The sequence below is a fragment of the Lithobates pipiens genome, unplaced genomic scaffold, assembly GCF_037356315.1.
Source record: "Lithobates pipiens isolate NorthernLeopardFrog02 unplaced genomic scaffold, aLitPip1_a1.2 Scaffold_16, whole genome shotgun sequence".
In the NCBI taxonomy this organism is placed as follows: domain Eukaryota; kingdom Metazoa; phylum Chordata; class Amphibia; order Anura; family Ranidae; genus Lithobates; species Lithobates pipiens.
Window position 1 is genome coordinate 155,683,873 of NW_027507748.1, and position 21,136 is coordinate 155,705,008.

Genomic DNA, 21,136 nt, shown 5'->3' on the forward strand with positions numbered 1-21,136 from the left:
TACAGTCCCCTCTCCCATTTAGGGCCAGCCCCCTCACTGCATTGTCAGTAATGAATGAGGAATTGACTTTAATAGTTATGTTGTGATGCAGTTTGAGTGTTAGGGTCCTTTCACACGGGGCGGATCAGTTCTGTTCCGCCCCGTGGATGTCCGTTTGCTCAGCGGGGATCACTCCGCCGATCCCCGCTGAGCAGGGAGATGACAGCTCCGTCTCTGCACACTGCGCAGGGACGGACCTGTCACAGCGCCGCTCTCCCCTATGGGAGATCGGATGACGACGGACCGCAGTGCCCGTCGTCACCCGATCCGATCCGCAGACGGATGGAAAAATAGCTTTTTCCTCCGTCACACTTTTTCGGATCGGAGCGGGTCGGATGTCAGCGGACATGTCACCGCTGACATCCGACGCTCCATAGAGCTCTATGGAGCACCCGTTCAGGTCCGCCTGAAAAACTGACAGGCGGGCCTGAACGGGACGTTAGTGTGAAAGGGGCCTAACACTCCGTTTTTGTCATTATTATTTTAAATATATTATTATTTTAACCACTTAAGGACCGCCGTATTGCCATTGTACGTCATCACAATGGCACAGGCAGGCACAAGCACGTAGATGTACGTGCCTGCCTTCCAGCGGGTGGGGGGTCCGATCAGACCCCCTCCCGCTGGATACGGCGGTCCGGTTCGCTGCAGAAGCGATCCGTAATGAGGGGATGGCCGTTGGTTTCTGGGCACCCCCTCTGGATCGCTCCTGGCCAATGACGAACTTCCTCCCACTGTGTATTGTTTACACAGGAAGGAGGAAGTGATGTCATTCTCCTCGGGGGGGTCTTTTTGACTGGACTACGAGGAGAAGACTAAAAGTAAGTGTGCACCAACACTACACTGACATGTAGGTACACACAGGCACACAACCCCCCCCCCCCCCCCGATCGCCACCCGCCCCCCCCCCCCCCAGTCACAGTGTCACTGATTGCATTGATCGTTTCTTTACTGATCAATGCATTTAGTGTCAGTTGTGACAGTAAAAACTGTCAGGGCAGTTAGTGTTAGGTCCAGGGTAGCCCCCTATCACCCCTCAATAAAGATTTAACCCCCTGATTGCCCCTAGAGTTAATCCTTTCACCCCCTTTTGCCAGTGTCACTAAGCGATCATTTTTCTGATCGCTGCATCAGTGTCGCTAGGTAGCTAGTTATTTTTTTTAGGTTCACCGCCAGGTTTTTATATCGCTAGGTACCCCGATGTACTACCCAATAATGGTTTTAACCCCCTGATTGCCCCTAGTTAACCCTTTCACCCCCTTTTGCCAGTGTCACTAAGCGATCATTTTTCTGATCGCTGCATCAGTGCCGCTAGTGTCGCTAGATAGCTAGTTTTTTTTTTTTTTTAGGTTCACCGCCAGGTTTTTTATAGCGCTAGGTACCCGATATACTACCCAATAATGGTTTCACCCCCTTTTGCCAGTGTCACTAAGCGATCGTTTTTCTGATCGCTGCATTAGTGTCACTAGTGTCGTTAGGTAGCTAGTTATTTTTTTAGGTTCACCACCAGGTTTTTATACCGTTAGGTACCCCCATATACTACCCAATAATGGTTTTAACCCCCTGATTGCCCCTAGTTAACCCTTTCACCAGCGATCACAGTATAAGTGTCACTGGTGACGCTGGTTAGCCAGTTAGTTATTTAGGTTCCCCATCAGGTTTTTATATAGCGCCAGGGACCCCCATATACTACCTAATAAAAATTTGAACCCCCTGATTGCCCCTAGTTAACCCTTTCACCCCTGATCACCGTATAAGTGTTACGGGTGACTCTGGGTAGTTTGCTTTTTATAGCATCAGGGCACCCACCATTTATTACCCAATAAAGTTTTAACCCCCTGATCAACCGGCGGGTGATATCAATTAGGTTTTAGGGTCAGGGTCTGCGTCGCCCCAGGCAGCGCTAGGTTAGTGCCAGTACCGCTAACACCCACACGCAAAGTATAAACCTCCCGTAGTGGTATAGAATCTGAACAGATCAATATCTGATCTGATCAGATCTATACTAGCGTCCCCAGCAGTTCAGGGTTCCAAAAAAACGCATTGTTAGCGGGATCAGCCCAGATACCTGCTGGCACCTGCGTTTTGCCCCTCTGCCCAGCCCACCAAAGTGCAGTATCGATCGATCACTGTCACTTACAAAACACTAAACACATAACTGCAGCGATCGCAGAGTCAGGCCTGATCCCTGCCATCGCTAACAGTTTTTTTGGTAGCATTTTATATTTAAATCCGGAAGTCAGTGCTTGGTTTTCGGGGTCCCGTACGTGGCTAGGCTCCCAAAAAGTCCCCCACATGTGGTATCCCCGTACTCGGGAGAAGCAGCAGAATTTATTTTGGGGTGTAATTTGACTTATGCCCATAGCATGTGTGAGCAATATATCATTTAGTGACAACTTTGTGCAAAAAAAAAAAAAGTTTGTAATATTCCCGCAACTTGTGGCAAAATATAAAATATTCCATGGATTCAACATGCCTCTCAGTAAATAGCTTGGGGTGTCTACTTTCCAAAATTGGGTCATTTTGGGGGGTTTTGTGCTATTTTGGCATTTTATGGCCTTGGAAACTGTGATAGGTAGTGAGGAGTGAAATCAAAAATTTGCACCCTTAGAAATCCTGATGGTGGTGATTGGTTTTCGGGGTGCCGTGCGCGACTAGACTCCCAAAAAGTCCCACACATGTGGTATCCCTATACTCGGGAGAAGTAGCGGAATATATTTTGGGGAGCAATTCCACATATAACCATGGCATGTGTGAGCAATATATCATTTAGTGACAACTTTTTGTAAAAAAAAATATTTTTTTTAATTTTTTGTCATTATTCAATCCCTTGGGACAAAAAAAAAATATTCAATGGTCTCAACATGGCCCTCAGCAAATAGCTTGGGGTGTCTACTTTCCAAAATGGGGTAATTTGGGGGGTTTTGTGCCATCTTGGCATTTTATGGCCTTCAAAACTGTGATAGGTAGTGAGGAGTAAAATAAAAAATGTATGCCCTTGGAAATCCTGAAGGCGGTGCTTGGATTTCGGGGTCCCGTACGCGGCTAGGCTCCCAAAAAGTCCCACACATGTGGTATCCCTGTACTCAGGAAAAGCAGCAGAATGTATTTTGGGGTGTCATTTCACATATAACCATGGCATGTGTGAGCAATATATCATTTAGTGACAACATTTTGTAATTTTTATTTTTTTTGTCATTATTCAATCCCTTAGGACAAAAAAAATAAATATTCAATGGGCTCAACATACCCATCAGCAATTTCCTTGGGGTGTCTACTTTCCAAAATGGGGTCATTTGGGGGGGGTTTGTACTGCCCTGCCATTTTAGCACCTCAAGAAATGAGATAGGCAGTCATAAATTAAAAGCTGTGTAAATTCCAGAAAATGTACTCTAGTTTGTAGACGCTATAACTTTTGCGCAAACCAAAAAATATACGCTTATTGACATTTTTTTTTTTTACTAAAGACATGTGGCTGAATAAATTTTGCCCTCAATGTATGACAAAAATTTAGTTTATTCGATTTTTCTTATAACAAAAAGAAGAAAATATATATATTTTTTTCAAAATTTTCGCTCTTTTTCCATTTATATCGCAAAAAATAAAAATCGCAGAGGCAATCAAATACTATCAAAAGAAAGCTCCATTTGTGGGAAGAAAAGGACGCAAATTTCGTTTGGGTGCAATATTGCATGACCGCGCAATTACCAGTTAAAGCAGCGCAGTGCGAAATTGGAAAAAGACCTCTGGTCCTTAAGGTGTTTATTGGTCCGGGGCTGTAGTGGTTAAATAAATGAATATTTTTTAATGATTTTAACCGATTTAATTGAAAAAATAATTGGCCGATTAATCGATTATGAAAATAATCGTTAGTTGCAGCCCTACCACCAATCGATCTTTTTTTTTTTTCTTTTTTTTTTCCTTTTCGATCAGCGCCCGTCTGGTGTCAAATGTAAACTGCAAATGCATGTGAGGTATCACCGTGAAGGTCAGATCAAGGGCAGTCATTTTAGCAGTAGACCTCCTCTGTAAATCTAAAGTAGTAACCTGCACGTTTGTGTGCAATTTGAAAGCATGTTGTGTTTGGTATCCAAGTACTCGGCCTAAGATCATCTTTTTTATTTCATCAAACATTTAGGCAATATAGTGTGTGTTAGTGCATTAAAATTAAGAAAAAAGTATGTTTTTCCCCCAAAAATTAAAAATTGCTGCCCAAATACTGTGTGAAAAAAAGAAAAACTAAACACCCAAGCATTTTAATCTGTAGGGCCTTTGCTTAAAAAATATATATAATGTTTGGGAGTTCAAAGTAATTTTCTTGCAAATTTTTTTTATTTTCCATGTAAATAAAAAGTGTCAAAGGGCTTTGTTTTCAAGTGGTTAGAAGAGTGGGTGATGTATGACATAAGCTTCTAAATGTTGCCAGGACAGTTCAAACCCCCCCCCCCCCCCCAAATGACCCCTTTTTGGAAAGTAGACACCCCAAGCTATTTGCTGAGAGGCATGTCAAGTCCATGGAATATTTTATATTGTGACACAAGTTGCGGAAAAAAGACAAATTTGTCACTAAATGATATATTGCTCAAACATGCCATGGGCATATGTGAAATTACAACCCAAAATACATTCTGCTGCTTCTCCTGAGTACGGAGATACCACGTGTGAGACTTTAGGAGCCTAGCCGCGTATGGGACCCCAAAAACCAAGCACCGCCTTCAGGCTTTCTAAAGGGGTAAATTTTTGATTTTATTCTTTACTGCCTATCAGTTTTGGAGGCCATGGAATGCCCAGATGGCACAAACACCCCCCCCCCCCCGCCCAAATGACCCCATTTTGGAAAGTAGACACCCCAAGCTATTTGCTGAGATAGTGACAACTTTGTGTAAAATAAATAAATAAAAGTTTGTAATTTTCCTGCAACTTGTGGCAAACTATAAAATATTCCATGGACTCAACATGCCTCTCAGAAAATAGCTTGGGGTGTCTACTTTCCAAAATGGGGTCATTGGGGGGGGGGGGGGTTGTTGTGCCATCTTGGCATTTTAAGGCCTTCAAAACTGTGATAGGTAGTGAGGAGTGAGATAAAAAATGTACGCCCTTAGAAATCCTGAAGGCGGTGATTTTTTTTCAGGGGCCCCGTACACAGCTAGGCTCCCAAAAATTCTCACACGTGGTATCCCTGTACTCAGGAGAAGCAGCAAAATGTATTTTGGGGTGCAATTCAACATATAACCATGGCATGTGTGAGCAATATATCATTTTTTTTTTGTCATTATTCAATCCCTTGGGACAAAAAATTAAATATTCAAAGGGCTCAACATGCCCCTCAGCAATTTCGTTGGGTTGTCTACTTTCCAAAATGGAGTCATTTGAGGGGGGGGGGGGGGTGTTGCACTGCCCTGCAATTTTAGCACCTCAAGAAATGAGATAGGTAGTCATAAACTAAAAACTGTGTAAATTCCAGAAAATGTACCCTAGTTTGTAGACGCTATAACTTTTGCGCAAACCAATAAATATATACGCTTATTGACATTTTTTTTACCAAAGACATGTGGCTAAATACATTTTGGCCTAAATGTATGACTAAAATTGAGTTTCTTGGATTTTTTTTTTTATAACAAAAAGTAGAAAATGATATATATTTTTAATTTTTTTTTGGTATTTTTCCGTTTATATTGCAAAAAATAAAAATTGCAGAGTCAATCAAATACCATCAAAAGAAAGCTTGATTTGTGGGGAAAAAAAAGGATGCAAATTTTGTTTGGGTACAGCATTGCATGACCGCGCAATTAGTTAAAGCGACGCAGTGCGAAATTGTAAAAAGTGCTCTGGTCAGGAAGGGGGTAAATCCTTCTGGGGCTGAAGTGGTTAAAAAAAAAAATGAACCCTTACAATCACTTTAATGGCTGTGTGTTGCGTTATTTTGAGGGGACAGCTAATTTACACTGTTGTACAAGCTGTACACTCACTACTTTACATTGCTACAAAGTGTCATTTCTTCAGTGTTGTCACATGAAAAGATCTAATAGAATATTTACAAAAATGTGAGGGGTGTACGTTTGTGAGATACTGCATATGCATTCAGAAATGTGCTCGAAGTGTATATTAACACAGGCTTCACAGTGCTGATGTGAATGTGCCTTAGGCTGGCGTTTCCTGTAACGTGTATGATTGCAGGGGAAAAAATCTAAGCCAGGGTTCAGTTAATAGATAATAAAGCATAAAAGGCAGCATGTAGGAAATGTTGGATAAACCTTTCTAGCATGTGTGTTTTGTATAGATTTACTGTAGATATATACAGATTATATGTATATACCGTGTGTACATATATAATGTATAAATATATATTTATATAGATGTAGAGGTGTGCTGTATAATGTGTGTGTGTGTGTGTGTGTGTGTGTAAATATACAATACACATATACTGGAACAATAGGCATATGTATTATGTAAATACAAGGTTGCGTTATAAAGCAAGTATGTACAGCCATGTAGCATTTCATTGAGGGCATGCATATTGTGAGAAGGTAGATGGAAGCTATCTGGAAATGAGCACTCTTGAGCCAAAACGATTTGTGTGACCATCATAAGCTGTCCCATGTTTCCTTGCTGATGCAGTTTCCTAAATGCCTGTTATAAGTGATATTCTGGAGAGCGTGTTTTATTTTTTTTTATTTTTTTTATGAATGGTGGGTGGATTATAAACGGATGATCTTTTCCTTACATGATTGTTTACTGTCATTCTTGTCTAGGGACAAAGCTTGTTCAGGTTCATTTAAGACATGTCTGTGTAGCAGCACCCTAACCTTTCATCATTAGGCAGCAAACACTCCATTCTAGCACAGTTTCTATGGCAACCATCTGTCTCTCCTTTCATTGGTTGCCCAGTGCTTGCAATACAAATCTGGTAGGTTTAACTCCTCTATTAATATTGATGACTTCAAAAGCTAGCAGAGGTAGGATGCAGTTAACTTTAAGCAGAGCTCCCTCAGATTGCTTGTGACCATCAGCAAGCCCTAGAAAAGAGCTAATCGAGACGGCTGAAATGAAGAAAAGAATCATGCTGGAGAAATGATGAGCCTATACCATTCGTACAAGATGCTTCCAGCCTTCCTTCATTTTTGAAGAACATGGATTGGCTATATCTAAGCTATGTTCTGTCAGGGAGCACTGCAGTTTATACCTTCTTCCCAAGCAGAGCAGACTTCCAGGCAAGCATTCATCTAATGAATATGCAGCTTTTACCCGTTTCAGTAAAATCGGGGCTCCACTCTTTTAAGGGTTTTTGATGACTTTTTTTTTTCAATATCTTGGAGAATATCAATGAGCATCCATCTGCATAATGCTGTGTATGAGTGCTGATGGACAGCACAGTATCACGCAGACTGCCAGTGAGCCTTCAGAGGAGTCATGGGTTTTGGAAGCAGTAGCAACGTGCAGTTTCATGCACAGTCCGTTATTGGCTGGTGCTATCCAGAGCCAGGAGTGTGACGCCACTGCTGCTAAGGAATTGGCGAACCGCGTGGTTCCACTTGTGATGTTCTCGTCTTGTGAGGTACCATCGGAATCACTGATGGATGTGGAGCATCCTGAGGTGCTGGTGAAAGACGATGCTTTTCCAGTGGAACAGCTGATGGACGTGGAGCATTCGGATGTAGCATTGAAAGGAGCAGTACTTCCTAATAAAGATCCACTGATGGAGCCCATGGTCACTCCAGTTGACATCTATAAGAGTGTTATCTTGGTTGACAAGCAAATAGGAAATGTGTCTGCTATTTCTGCAAGCTTGGATGTCTCTGTCACCAGTTTGCCTAGGACTAAGCTTCAGGGCATTACATCGGTTTCCGTACCAACAGCTGAGCAGAAAATGCCAGTCTGCCCTCTAGAAAATGGGATTAGGCCGGGTATTGGTGATTCCTCAATAAACCCAGTACACACTGTGTGTGAGAATGAAGAAAAGTGTAATACACATTGCACGGTAGGAATGGCTTGCTTCATTATCATACTCTAAAAACTTGTGTCCTCCATCATTTTCTGGATATCATAATTAGCGTACCATTTATCTGGCATGAGAGCCGTGCCCGTTACTATCAGTACCATGGAGAGCTCTCTGCTCCTTACTGGACAGGGCTGCATGCACTATTTAGAGAGCAGTTTGTGTTCTTATCCCCAGCAAGATCATTCCAAGTTTTCACATCCTTCTTTGCTGCGTATGTATTTTTATGTTGGCTGTAGCTTATTGGAAAAGCAAAAAAAAAAAAAAAATCTTGACTCATGCTGGTGTATGTGTGTAATCATGTATATAGCCCATGTGTGTGTATAATATATACACACAAATAATGTCCTGCTCCATTAAAAAAAATCAGTAACCTCTTGCATCCCTGCAATTTTAGCTACCAATCTGTGCAGTGGAAACGTAGATGTGTATATTCAGGTCCTGATAAGGTTTCCATATATACAATACATATTTACAACACCCGAGATACTAGCTTTACCTGTTGGTGCTTCCTGGCCTCCTGTATCTCTTTGAAAGACCTACGAGTGTCTCATACCTCATCTTTAATACCTGCATAGAAAATGTTTTTTTGATTGTTATTCCTTATGGGTTAGTCAATACATTTTGTATGTCTTTTTTTTTTTTTTTTTTTGGTACCTGCAACCGATCTTAGTTGTCGGCATTCTACCAATTTGCCATGTCATAGTGCCAGGATACGTTCTCTGTACAGCCTGTATATTTATGCAGAAGTTTACATCATCTGAGCTATAACTGTTACAATTGAGATAAATGCTTCATCTTAACATGCTTTACCTAAATTTACACCCATATGGGTAACACTGTATGTGTAGGCCATTTCCTCTATATTATGAATCTTTTGTTCAAATCCTATCTTTTTTTTTTTTTTTACATGGTTGTATTTATTTAGTATGTGATATCTGTTAAGCATTTTTCTTTGCCCATCACACCTCATACAATAGAGATTTTACTCTTGGGTTCCATTTTCATTAATAGAATACTTACAATATATGAGAGTTCTATGAAGGGATATTTTCACATTTCCCTTTCTTCCACGTAGGCACTTTTCATGTCACCCATCCTCAAAAACGACTTTCCCCCATCATAACGGATAGTATATGTGCTGATGATCACTGCAGCAGATGATACGCTCAGTCATGAGATGGTCTCTACTGTGGCATGTGTGAGGTGAACATTTTAACTTGAGCCTCAGGCCTCATGCACACTAGATGTTTTTTGACATTTGTACAGCAGCTGTTTTTGGCTGTAAACGTTTTTTCTACAGTCATTAAACTCTCTATCATGTTATCCTATGTGTCTATGCACACATAGGCTGTTAGCAGCAAATTTGGGCAGTGGCGTTTTTAAGCAGTAATAAAATAGTGGGTTCTGAGAGATGTTTTTCAGCTGTATAGACGCTCTAATGTTGATAAACGCTCAAAAACATCGTTTACCAGCATTTAACGTTTTTGATCTAATGAAAAAAACGCTAACGCGGGTAAACACTAATAAACGCTGTTGAAAAACTCGCTGCAAAGCTACTGACATTTTTATAACACTATTATAACATCCAGTGTGCATGAGGCCTTAGTCTTTGGCTGTGAATTGTGATGGCCAAATATGACAGCAAACTGACTTCCAGACAGTCATGTCCATGTGTATGACAGTCTTATCACCTGCTTTTTGTAGCAATCTGTGCTTAACCACTTAAGCCCTGGACCATTTTGCTGGCCAAAAAGCAGAGCGCGTTTTGCTATTCAGCACTGCGTCGCTTTAACAATTGCGCAGTCGTGCGACGTGGCTCCCAAACAAAATGAAAGACCTTTTTTTTTCCCCACAAATAGAGCTTTCTTTTGGTGGTATTTGGTCACCTCTGCTGTTTTTTTTTTTTTTTTTTTGCGCTATAAACAAAAAAAAAGCGTCAGTTTTGAAAAAAGCATTATTTTTTACATTTTGCTATAATAAATAGCCCCCACAAATATATAAAAATAATGTTTTTCCCTCAGTTTAGGCCAATACATATTCTTCTACATATTTTTGGTAAAAAAAATTGCAATAAGTGCATTGGTTTGTGCAAAAGTTATAGCGTTTACAAAATAGGGGATAGTTTTATGGAATTTTTATTAAAAAATTTTTATTTTACTAATATTGGTGGCAATCAGCGATTTTTATCGTGACTGCGAAATTATGGCGGACACATTGGACATTTTTGACACTTTTTTTTTGGGACCATTGTCATTTATACAGCAATCAGTGCTATACAAATGCACTGATTCCTGTGTAAATGACACTGGCAGTGTAGGGGTTAAGTATGTCCTGGGGATTGATTCTAACTGGGGGGGGGGGGGGGGGACGTGGCTACGCGTGTCACTGATCTCTGCTCCCAATCCCTGTCACTAGGCAGAATGGGGGAGATGTTTGTTTACATTAGCCTCTCCCCGTTCTTCCTCTCCGTGAGACGATCGCGGGTATTCCTGCGGGCATAGAGTCCGCGGGACCTGCGACCCGACCCACGAAGCTTGCCACGGGCACGCGCCCGCAGGCCGCCTCTTAAAGGACAACGTACAGGTACATTAGTTTGCATGTACGAGCCCTTCTGCCAACGTATATCGGCGTGAGGCAGTCGGCAAGCGGTCAAAAGGGCATGAAAAAGAAAGTTCACTAGATTGACCTCGCAGGGCCTGTTCATACCAGGTGCTTTGGGACTGTGCTGAGTCCCAACACAAGATCTGACAAAAAGCCTTATCTTGTTTAATCACTTCAAAACCGGACACTTTCACCCACTTCCTGCCCAGGCCAATTTTCAGCTTTCAGCGCGGTCACAATTTGAATGGCAATGGTGCAGTCCTGCAACACTGTGCCCAAATTAATTTTTTTTATCAAAAGTGAGTACACCCTTAAGTGAAAATGTCCAAATTGGGCCCTATTAGCCATTTTTCCTCCCCGGTGTCCTGTGACCCATTAGTGTTACAAGGTCTGTGAATGGGGAGCAGGTGTGTTAAATTTGGTGTTATCACTCTCTCATACTGGTCACTGGAATTGCAACATGGCACCTCATGGCAAAGAACCTGAGGATCTGAAAAAAGAATTGTTGCTCTACAACAAGATGGCCTAGGCTATAAGATTTCCAAGACCCTGAGACTGAGCTGCAGCACGGTGGCCAAGAGACCATACAGTGGTTTAACAGGACATGTTCCACTCCGAACAGGCCTCGCCATGATCGACCAAGGAAGTTGAGTGCACATGCTCAGTGTCCTATCTAGAGGTTGTCTTCATTGAGGGAACCATGAATGCTAACATGTACTGTGACATACTGAAGCAGAGCAGTATCCCCACCCTTCAGAGACTGGGCCGCGGGGCAGTATTCCTACATAACGACCCCATACACACCTCCAAGACCACCACTGCCTTGCTAAAGAAGCTGAAGGTAAAGGTGATATACTGACCAAGCATGTCTCCAGACCTAAACCCTATTGAGCATCTTTGGGGCATCCTCAAACTGAAGGTGGGGGAGCGCAAGGCCTCAAACATTCGCCAACTCCGTGATATCATCATGGAGGAGTAGAAGCAGTGGCGGCTGGTGCTGTTTTTTATTTTTTTTTGGGGGGGGGGGGGGGCGGCGGCGGCAAACAAATTCGGGACTTACCTGTCTCTCAGCAGGTCACGGTGGCGTTCTCCACATCCATGCTCCTTGGTGTCTCTGGTCCTCTCTATCAGGTGTCCAATCACAGCGCCTGTTGTTTCAGCCAATCAGGTGACAGGTAACCAGAACTGATCACCTGAGAGGCGATTTAGTGTTGGGAAAGCAATTTATTCACTTTTCTAACACAACACTGAGTAAACAGCGAACACACAGCATTGCGCCCGCTGTTTACCATTTTGAAAGCCTATTGGAGCCCACGGCTGTAATCATGCTCTTCCAAAAACAAAACAAAAAAAAAACCGCCCCTGTAATTCAGGTTTCCGGCGCCCGACAAGGGGCCAGACACCTGAATAGGAGGCGGCAGTGGCGACCATAGATGGATTCATGCAATGCAATGGGGAGAGGTGACAGGAGAGAGCGGGCAGTGCCCCTGCGCCCTTTATGGACGCACCTCCACTGAGTGGAAGAGGACTCCAGGGGCAACCTGTGAAGCACTGGTGAACGCCATGCCCAAGAGGGTTAAGACAATGCTTAAAAATAATGGTGACAACACAAAATATTGATACTTTGGGCCCAATTTGGACATTTTCACTTAGGGGTGTACTCTGTTTTGTTTTGCCAGAGGTTTAGACTTTTTTTACAGGCGTTTTTGCGCTAACAATAGCGCCTGTAAACTGCCGCCCCACTGGGAAAGCCCGAGTGCTTTCACACTGGTACGGTGCGCTTGCAGGACAGGAAAAAAAGTCCTGCAAGCAGCATCTTTGGGGCGGTGCACACACCGCTCTTAAACCAACCCTGCCATTCAAATCAATGGCCAGCGATGCCAAAGCACCTGCAAAGCGCTGCAACAGCAGCACTTTGCGGGTGCTTTTAACTCTTTTTCGGCTGCTAGCGGGGGTTAAGCGCCACTAAAACGACGGTAAAGTGCTGCTAGTTTTAGCGGTGCTTTACCGTCGTTTTAGTGGCGCTCGGCCAGCGCCTTAGTGTGAAAGTGGCCAAATGGCAGTGTGAGTTATTTTGAGGGGACAGCAAATTTACACTGTTATACAAGCTGTACGAACACTCCTTTACATTGTAGCAAAGTGTAATTTCTTCAGTGTTGTCGCATGAAAAGATATCAAAATATTTACAAAAATGTGAGGGGTGTAGTCACTTTTGTGCGATACTGTATTTATGAAAATCCATCTCATTTCTTGAGGCCAGAAAATGCCAGGACAGTACATATACCCCCCAAATTACCCCTTTTTGGAAAATAGAAATTCCAAGGTATTTAGTAAGAGGAATGGCGTGTTTCTTGAAGTTGAAATTTTTTTGTCACCAGTTTTTAGAAATTGAAGAAATTAAAAAATGACTTTACCTTTGGACACAACCAACAATTAATGATCCTTGCCCACATATTATTGATACATTGGGCAAGGAGACGTAGAACTGAAAAGGGCATTCTCTGAATAATTTTGAATACAGAACAATGGTGGCTGGTGTTCAGTTTTCTTGGGGGTGGGTTGGCCCCGGCCCCCGCAGCCAGTCAGCCAGCCAACCAACCAAACCACCACCCTCCCACCAGTGCTCGCTTGATCGATCCCTGCTTCCCCTCCATAGCTCGATCTCCGTATCGCTTGCCAGTCACCCACCAGGCCCCCTGCCAGACCCTGCACTTACCCCATTCAGGTTGCAGCTCCCCCCTCTACATCTCCTCCCGAGTCCAAGTGCTCGCTTCTGCCAACAAATCAGGACTTAGGACCTGGGGCCACTTGGGTCTTATGACTCCCAGCCATTCGGGTCTCAGGACCCGCTTTCTGATTGGACGTAAGGAGAAACTTGAGACATTAGTGAATATTATTCTCTGTCACACAACTGGTTGGTCTCAGGGCACAGTGCTCTGCGTCCAGAGCCCACCCTTTTTGAAGCCAATTAAAGAGGAAATAAACCCTGATGAGTTGACTTCCTCTTTCATTCCCTGCAAAGGCAAAGCAAAATGGACTACTATGCATCGCATAGTAGTCCATTATGTGTCACTTACCTGACACAGGAGCCAGCGATGTCACCGCTGTCCCCTGTAGTCCGGCGCATCCATCTTCTCGGTGGGTCTCACCGCTCTGCCGCTGTCATTCGGCGAAGCCGCAATAACGTCACTCCCGCGCATGCGCACGGGAGCCGCCATGCGCGGCATATCGCCGTTGATGGCGGAGCGCTCAGTGCGCCTGCGCGCCGCTGTCTACGGTGTATGCGCAGTAGACAGCGGTGCCTGTCTTTCGGTAAATATCTCTTAAACCTTATAGGTTTAGGAGATATTTCTTGGACCTACAGGTAAACCTTAATCTAGGCTTACCTGTAGGTCAAAGTGTGTTGTAAGGGTTTACAACCACTTTAAAGCTCTGGCTCTAATGATGTGCTTCTAATTAGGGGCCAGATGCATGGATTAGGGGGATGACGCCCCTGCGTTCTGCATGAGCAGCCGCCACTGATGCAGAGTTTTTTCTAAATTCTGTCATAAAAAAAATCTAGTTTGCTGACCCTTACATTGGTCATAATTTTTGTACCTTGTGAAATTATCTTGACATTGTTTGCAAATACTGGATGACTGCAGACTTGTTGCAGAATGATTTATTTATTATACTGTATAAACTAAACTATATATATAAAAAAAAAAAAAAAAAATATATATATATATATATATATATATTTTTTTTTTTTTTCCTGTTTGGGAAGTTGGAAAAGGATGGGTCTGCTAATGTAGGTTCAGGGCTTTTTTTAATTATCTGGCAATTTATATTTTGTTAAATGTGCCATCCATGACTGCCTGCTTGGAATGGTCTCTTTCATGTAATCCATTGTAAATACCTGAAATACACAATTTTAATATGATGCCGTACTTACTACAGGGCAACTTCAAGGTTACAGTACTAGCTGATCCTACTCCAGTATATAATGCTTGTAAGCAGTGGCAGAAGCCATGCGTATGTTTGGTTAGTTTGTGGTGAAGTCATTCTGCCTCTGATTTACATAAAGCCCAACTCCAGGCACAGTGATTTTTACACTTTTGAAATTCTTTTTGGTTTTGTAAAAGTAATACATTTATTGCTAAAATAAGTCTGTTTAACCCTTACTTAGCGAGTTGCTCCCAGCCACATTAAAACTGTTTTTATTTCAGACAGTAGATGTGGTGTGGTGCCTCCGTCCCCTTCCCTTTGCTTAGCCATTCACAAAGCACAGCCACAGCGTCTTCACAACCTGTGCTTTGTGAATGGTTAAGCAGGGGGAGGCAAGCTGAGCCAAATGGACTTTTTAAATCTGCAACCTTCAAGACTGTTATCCTGGCTGACATTGTGAGCCCCTGAACAGAATCAACCATTCACGATGGGATGCTGGACTCAGGCTTCACTGGTTGCCAGCTTGTCCCAGGTCACGGAGTATAGAAGCCAGAATGAGGATGATGGTGCCATGGTTTACACCTTTTAAAAGCCGAAAAACAATGGCGGGCCCCATATCTTTGCGTTCACATTCATCCTTTGAATAACAAGGGTATCTATAGGAACTGTGTTCACTTTATGCCAATGTACAGAAGAAACTCGAACAATTTTTTGTTTTTTAATGCTAAATGGAAAACACCTAGAGGGGAATGTGTTACTCTTCCACCTACAGTTTAGTATAAATAACCAGTTAGTATAAATAACTACTTAAGTGCCACATGCTCAATATCTCTATAGCAAAACCTGAAGCCCCAAACTTTAACTTCTTGGACTTTACTGGCACATTAATTGGGAACGTTCATATAGTTACAAACATTAAATAATTTATTTCATCATTTTATATTAAAAACACATTTATACCCATAACTGCCTCATCAGGACAGCAGAGGAGAAATCGCAGTGGTAATTATGGACACAGAAGGCATTTGGCTTATCATTAACATGTTTTTTCACATTGGGTTATCATTAACATGTTTTTTCACATATTAATCCAATGTAATAATAATGGTCCACCACACAATATACCAATGTAACTTGTGTAGAGAGATCCCTGGACTGGCATTGAGACAACACCCAGAGGCCAAGCATGATGATCTATGTAGGCCAAAAATAAATCTGCTTTCTGTGCCCTTACAGGTACAACCGCAATTTCTCTTCTTCTGTCCTGATGAAGCAGTAATGGGAAATGCGTTGCGTGATGAGGATTATGCGCCACAGACCACCATGGTATAATAAGCAAAAGTTATGTATTTTACCTATATGGAAATAATCTATTGTAGAGAATTGATTGCAGTTAAAAATTAATGTACAGTGGCACTAATTTTATGACCTATAATAGGTCTGAATGTGTTTTTAATATAAAATGTACTATGTCTTTAACTACATGAGCATCCCAATTGATGTGGCAGTAAAGTCTGATAAGTTAAGCCCCCTTGAGGCCTCGGGTTTTCCATCTACAGTATTTAATGGTTGTATTCAATTCAACTGGTAGTAAAAGGAAAGAAAAAAGAAAGTTGGCAATATGCCATGCACCCAAAAGTGATATTTTGGTTAGGATTGGAAGCTGGGAGGACCTGAATCACCAGTGGCCGCCTGCATCTCCTGGGGATTGTAATGGCAACATGTAGCAAGTTCTGTTTCACATGGGATTCAGTGTAAATGGCAAGCTTTTATGAAAATTTTCTCAAGCTTTTTGTAGACTTCAAGCAGTTTTCTCTAAGCTTTTAAAGTGCCCTTCAGCTCCAGTTTGGAAATGTTACACACCGAACTTAATAGTGCAGATTTAGTGCACTTTAAACAAGCTGCTAGCAAGCATCAGCAAACTTTTAACAAGCTTTAAGAAGTGTCAATCAGCAGTCCCATTAGGACCTGTGTTCAACATTTACGAATGGTACTTTTAAAAGCTTACTGAAAGCTCTGCAAATGCTTTGTAAAATCTTACTATTCAAAGTGCTCTTGTACAAGCTGAAGCGTGTTTGAAATAACCCTAAGGTCTTGTTTACGTTTGCCATTTTGGGGGAGGGGGTGTAAACCCCTATAGTTGAGCCATGTTTTTAGCGCCCCTCAACTCTTTCACCATGTTCCTCACCACCTTTTTATGGCTCTGAAGAGCGATCTGAATGTGAATTATCCTTTAGGCCAGGTTCACATTGCTGCGATGCGGGAACGCCGCGAATCCGCGGCGTTTTCCCGCATCGCATACCTCCCGCCGGCAGTTCACACTGCCCTATGCGGACGGCTGGGGGTGTCAATGTTATGTTAATGACACCCCCAGATCCGTCGGCATATCGCAGTGCGATCTGCCGACTCGCACAGGAATCGGATCGCATGGTGTGAACCCCCATGCGATCCGATTCCGTTGCGGACCCAAAAAAGGGTCCCGTGCGAGTTTGCTGCGGGACCGCTGCGAGTTCAGCCATACTATCTGTATGGCTGAACTCGCAGCGCTACGGAGATCGGATGTGATTTGCTGTGCGAATCACATCCGGTTCTCCCCCCGCAGCGGTGTGAACCCAGCCTTAAATGGCAAAGCAAGTGTAGAGCCCTAGATGACTGTCTTTCTTGGAGAAAGACTGCTGCAATGAGGGTGATATTTCTGCTACATTCTACAGATGTTAAAAAATGAAACCATCCAAATTGGAAAGTGAGGCACCCTCTTGATGAAAGCAGACATCTCCTGACATCACTTAAGGTGAACTTTTTATATATTCAGTAACTGTGCAATGAGGAAATGGGTGGTATTTAAAAGGTGGGATGTTGCACCTTATTATGCCTGCTGTATACAATGGGGTTGATTTACTAAAACCGGAGAGTGCAAAATCTGGTGCAGCTCTGTATAGAATCTAGGTTTGCACTGACACAGAACATTTGCGCCGATGCCTAATCCGATGCCTAGCAATGAAGAAGTGGCATTGCTCACAACCAGAAGTCAGTGGGTGGAGAGTGTGAAGCGGAGAGCGAGTCCTCAACAGGCTGGCAGCAGCAGAAGGTGAGCTGGCCAGGGCAGGGGTGCAGGGCGCAGCTGCATGTTCCATCAAAATCGATGATGAGGGTTGTCACATTCCTTAATGGAAGTGACAATCCATGTCTCCGTCAGAGGCTGAACATCCCGATGCCCATCTTGGTACACCTTGCACTCGGCTGCAGTAAGCCAGCAACGAACATCTTGTTACACCCAGCCCATGTAGTTGGGGCTGGGTGTAACAAGATGTCCACTGCTGTTTACTGTAGCCGAGAGCAAGGTGTACCATGATGGGTGTCACAGCATATAGTATTATGCCAGGCCAACAATTGCTAATCAGTGCCCATAAGTGGCAGCCATCAGTCAGTGCCATCTATCAGTGCTGCATAATCGGTGCCACCTACAGTGAGGGGAAAACGTCTTTGATTCCCTGCTGATTTTGTATGTTTGACAACTGACAAAGAAATGATCAGTCTATAATTTTAATAGTAGGCTTATTTTAACAGTGAGAGACAGAATGGCAAAAAAATATATATCCATAAAAGGGTATTTCAAAAAAGTTATAAATTGATTTGCATTTTAATGAATGAAATAAGGATTTGATCCCCTACCATAAAGTGAGTGCTCATAATCTCAGCTTGTTACCTGTATAAAAGACACCTGCCCACAGAAACAATCAATCAATCACTTTCCAATCTCTCCAACATGGCCAAGACCAAATAGCTGTCCAAGGATGTCAGGGACAAGATTGTAGACCTACACAAGGCTGGAATGGGCTACAAGACCATCACCAAGCACCTTGGTGAGAAGGTGACAACAGTTGGTGTGATTATTCGCAAATGGAAGAAACACAAAATAACTGTCAATTTCCCTCGGTCTGGGGCTCTGTGCAAGATCTCACCTCCTGGAGTTTCAATGATCATGAGAACGGTGAGCAATCAGCTCAGAATTACACGTGAGAATCTTGTCAATGATCTCAAGGCAGTTGGGACCATAGTCGCAAAGAAAACAATTGGTAACACTACGCCGTGAAGGACTGAAATCCTGCAGCGCCCACAAGGTCCCCCTGCTCAAGAAAGCACATGTTTTGCTAATGAACATCTGAATGATTCAGAGGAGAACTGAGTGAAAGTGTTGTGGTCAGATTAGATCAAAATTGAGCTCTTTGGCATCAACTCAACTCCCCATGTTTAGAGGAGGAATGCTACCTATGACCCCAAGAACACCATCCCCACAGTCAAACATGGAGGTGAGAACATTATGCTTTGGGGTTGTTTTTGTGCTAAGGGGACAGGATAACTTCATCAAAGGGGTGATGGATGGGGCCACGTACTGTCAAATCTTGGGTGAGAACCTCCTTCCCTCAACCAGGACATTGAAAATGGGTCGTGGATAGGTATTCCAGCATGACAACGAACCCACAACCCGTGGACAAGGCAACAAAGGAGTGGCTCATGAAGAAGCACATTAAGGTCCTGGTGTGGCCTAGGCAGTCTCCAGACCTTAATACCATAGAAAATAAGTGGAGGGACCTGAAGGTTCGAGTTACCAAACGTCGGCCTGGAAACTTTAATCTCTTGGAGAGGATGAAGCAGTAATGGGAAATGTGATGCATGATGCTGCAAAGAGAAGTGGGACAAAATCCCTCCTGGGATGTAGCTGGCCACCAGGTTTGCACACACAAAACATCTGACCTCTGTGATTGCCAACAAGGGTTTTGCCACCAAATACTAATTCATGTTTTGCAAAGAGGTCAAATACTTATTTCACTCTTTAAAATGCAAGTCAATTTATAACTTTTTTGAAATGCGTTTTTTCTGGTTATTGTTTTGTCTCTCATTGTTAAAATAAACCTACCATTAAAATTATAGAACGATCATTTCATTTTCAGTGGACAAACGTACAAAATCAGTAGGCTAGCAAATACTTTTTTCCCTCACTGCATTGGTGCTGCATCTTAGTGCCACCTATCGGTGCTGCAGTGCTTATCAGTACCAAACTGCCACCCATCAGATCAGTGCTGCATATTGGTGCCTCCTCATCAGTGCCACCCAGTCCTATCAGTGCTGCTTATTAGTGTCTCCTCATCAGTGCAGCCTCGTTGGCGCACATCAGTGAAGGCGACAAAAGTACTTAATTTTCTGATTAGGAACTAAGACTTTTTTATTTTTTGCTTAAAAAAAAAAAAAAAAAAAAAGAGAGAAACCCAGAGGTGATTTAATAAATAGAATCTTTATTTGTGTGAAAAAATTGTAAAAATGTTTATTTGGGTACAGTTTAGCATGACTGCACAGTGCGCAATTATCATTCAAAGTGTGATGGCACTGAAAGCTGAAAATTGGCTTGGGCAGGAAGGGGGTTAAAGTGCCCTGTATATTAAACAGTGGACACTTTGCAGTTGTAATTTGTTTTTGAAAACTGTCACTGCATGACATAAAAAAAAAAAAAGTATAGGTAAAAAGTAGTGGTACTTGTACTTGGTCTTAAAGTGGTATGGGGACAATCCTAATTGAAACCAATCAGCTTCTGTGTGTTTATTTATTTTTAAAAAATTTTTTTTATCAAAGCTTAAAGTGATTGTAAAGTCCTTATGTTATGTGTTTTTTTTTTTTTTTTTTTTTTTTTATATAACAAACCTGTTATACTTCCCTCCTCTGTGCGGTTGGTTTTGCACAGAGCAGCCTGGATCCTCCTCTTCTTGGGTCCCTCGTTGCTGTTTCTGGACCTCCCTCCTGTTGAGTGCCCCCACAGCAAGCAGCTTGCTATGGGGCACCCAAGCCGAGTCACAGCTCCATGTGTCCATCTAAGCTGAAGTTATAAGCCGATTGGCTACCATGCACAGCTACACCAGATTTAGCGCTCTTCAATTTTAGTAAAGCAACCCCAGAGTGTTCTTGCATTACAATAAAGAAGACCTTTAACGAAATGATGTTGCCATCACCCGATAATAGTGTTATATCAAAAGCAGGCACCAACCAGTTAGCAAAGGAAATCTTAATGTATTATTACTCAGTAAAGTTGTTAACCAAGCAAATTCAAATAGATTGGCAATTGTGGTAACACAGTTCAGCATACAAAGTGGTTGGCAGTAAGGGCTAAGCATAAAATTATGTGTAATGCCCAGGTCAGATAAAACGTAGCAGCGCTAAATGAAGTGCAACAGTAAGCACTAATGAAGCTTGAGCTAACAAATTGCTGGGACTATACTGCTGGTGTGCACTAGAGGTGGCTATGCTAAGCCTAAACCGACTGGGTAGGCACTGTCCATAAAAATTAAGAAAATGGAAGAAGGGAACAAAAAGGACTTGCTGGATGGTTTTACGGGAGGGACAGTTTTTTGTCAGTCTTCCTCCTGGCTATTGTTGGGGCCCTTTAAGAAGAATTTGTGTACTTAACAGTTTTAATAAACCAGCATGCAGTATAAGTGCACCAAAGGTGTGAGGTGCATTATACTGATGACCTGCCTCCTGTAACTCAGTCCCCGCTAGCAGTGAACAATGGGCAGTCAG

The 21,136-nt window shown here is 42.7% G+C and overlaps 1 protein-coding gene across 10 annotated transcripts in view; it reads left to right on the forward strand.

The window, feature by feature from the left end:
* TSPOAP1 (TSPO associated protein 1) overlaps positions 1-21,136 on the forward strand; it is a 376,947-nt gene that overhangs the window by 42,221 nt on the left and 313,590 nt on the right. The window contains exon 1 of one of the 10 annotated variants that reach the window (XM_077480685.1): positions 6,987-8,017. The exons of the other annotated variants lie outside the window; for them this stretch is intronic. Coding sequence (XP_077336811.1) covers positions 7,382-8,017 — 636 coding nt within the window. The 5' untranslated portion in view covers positions 6,987-7,381. Of the gene's footprint in view, positions 1-6,986; positions 8,018-21,136 lie in introns of those variants that run through there. 10 annotated transcript variants of the gene reach the window in all.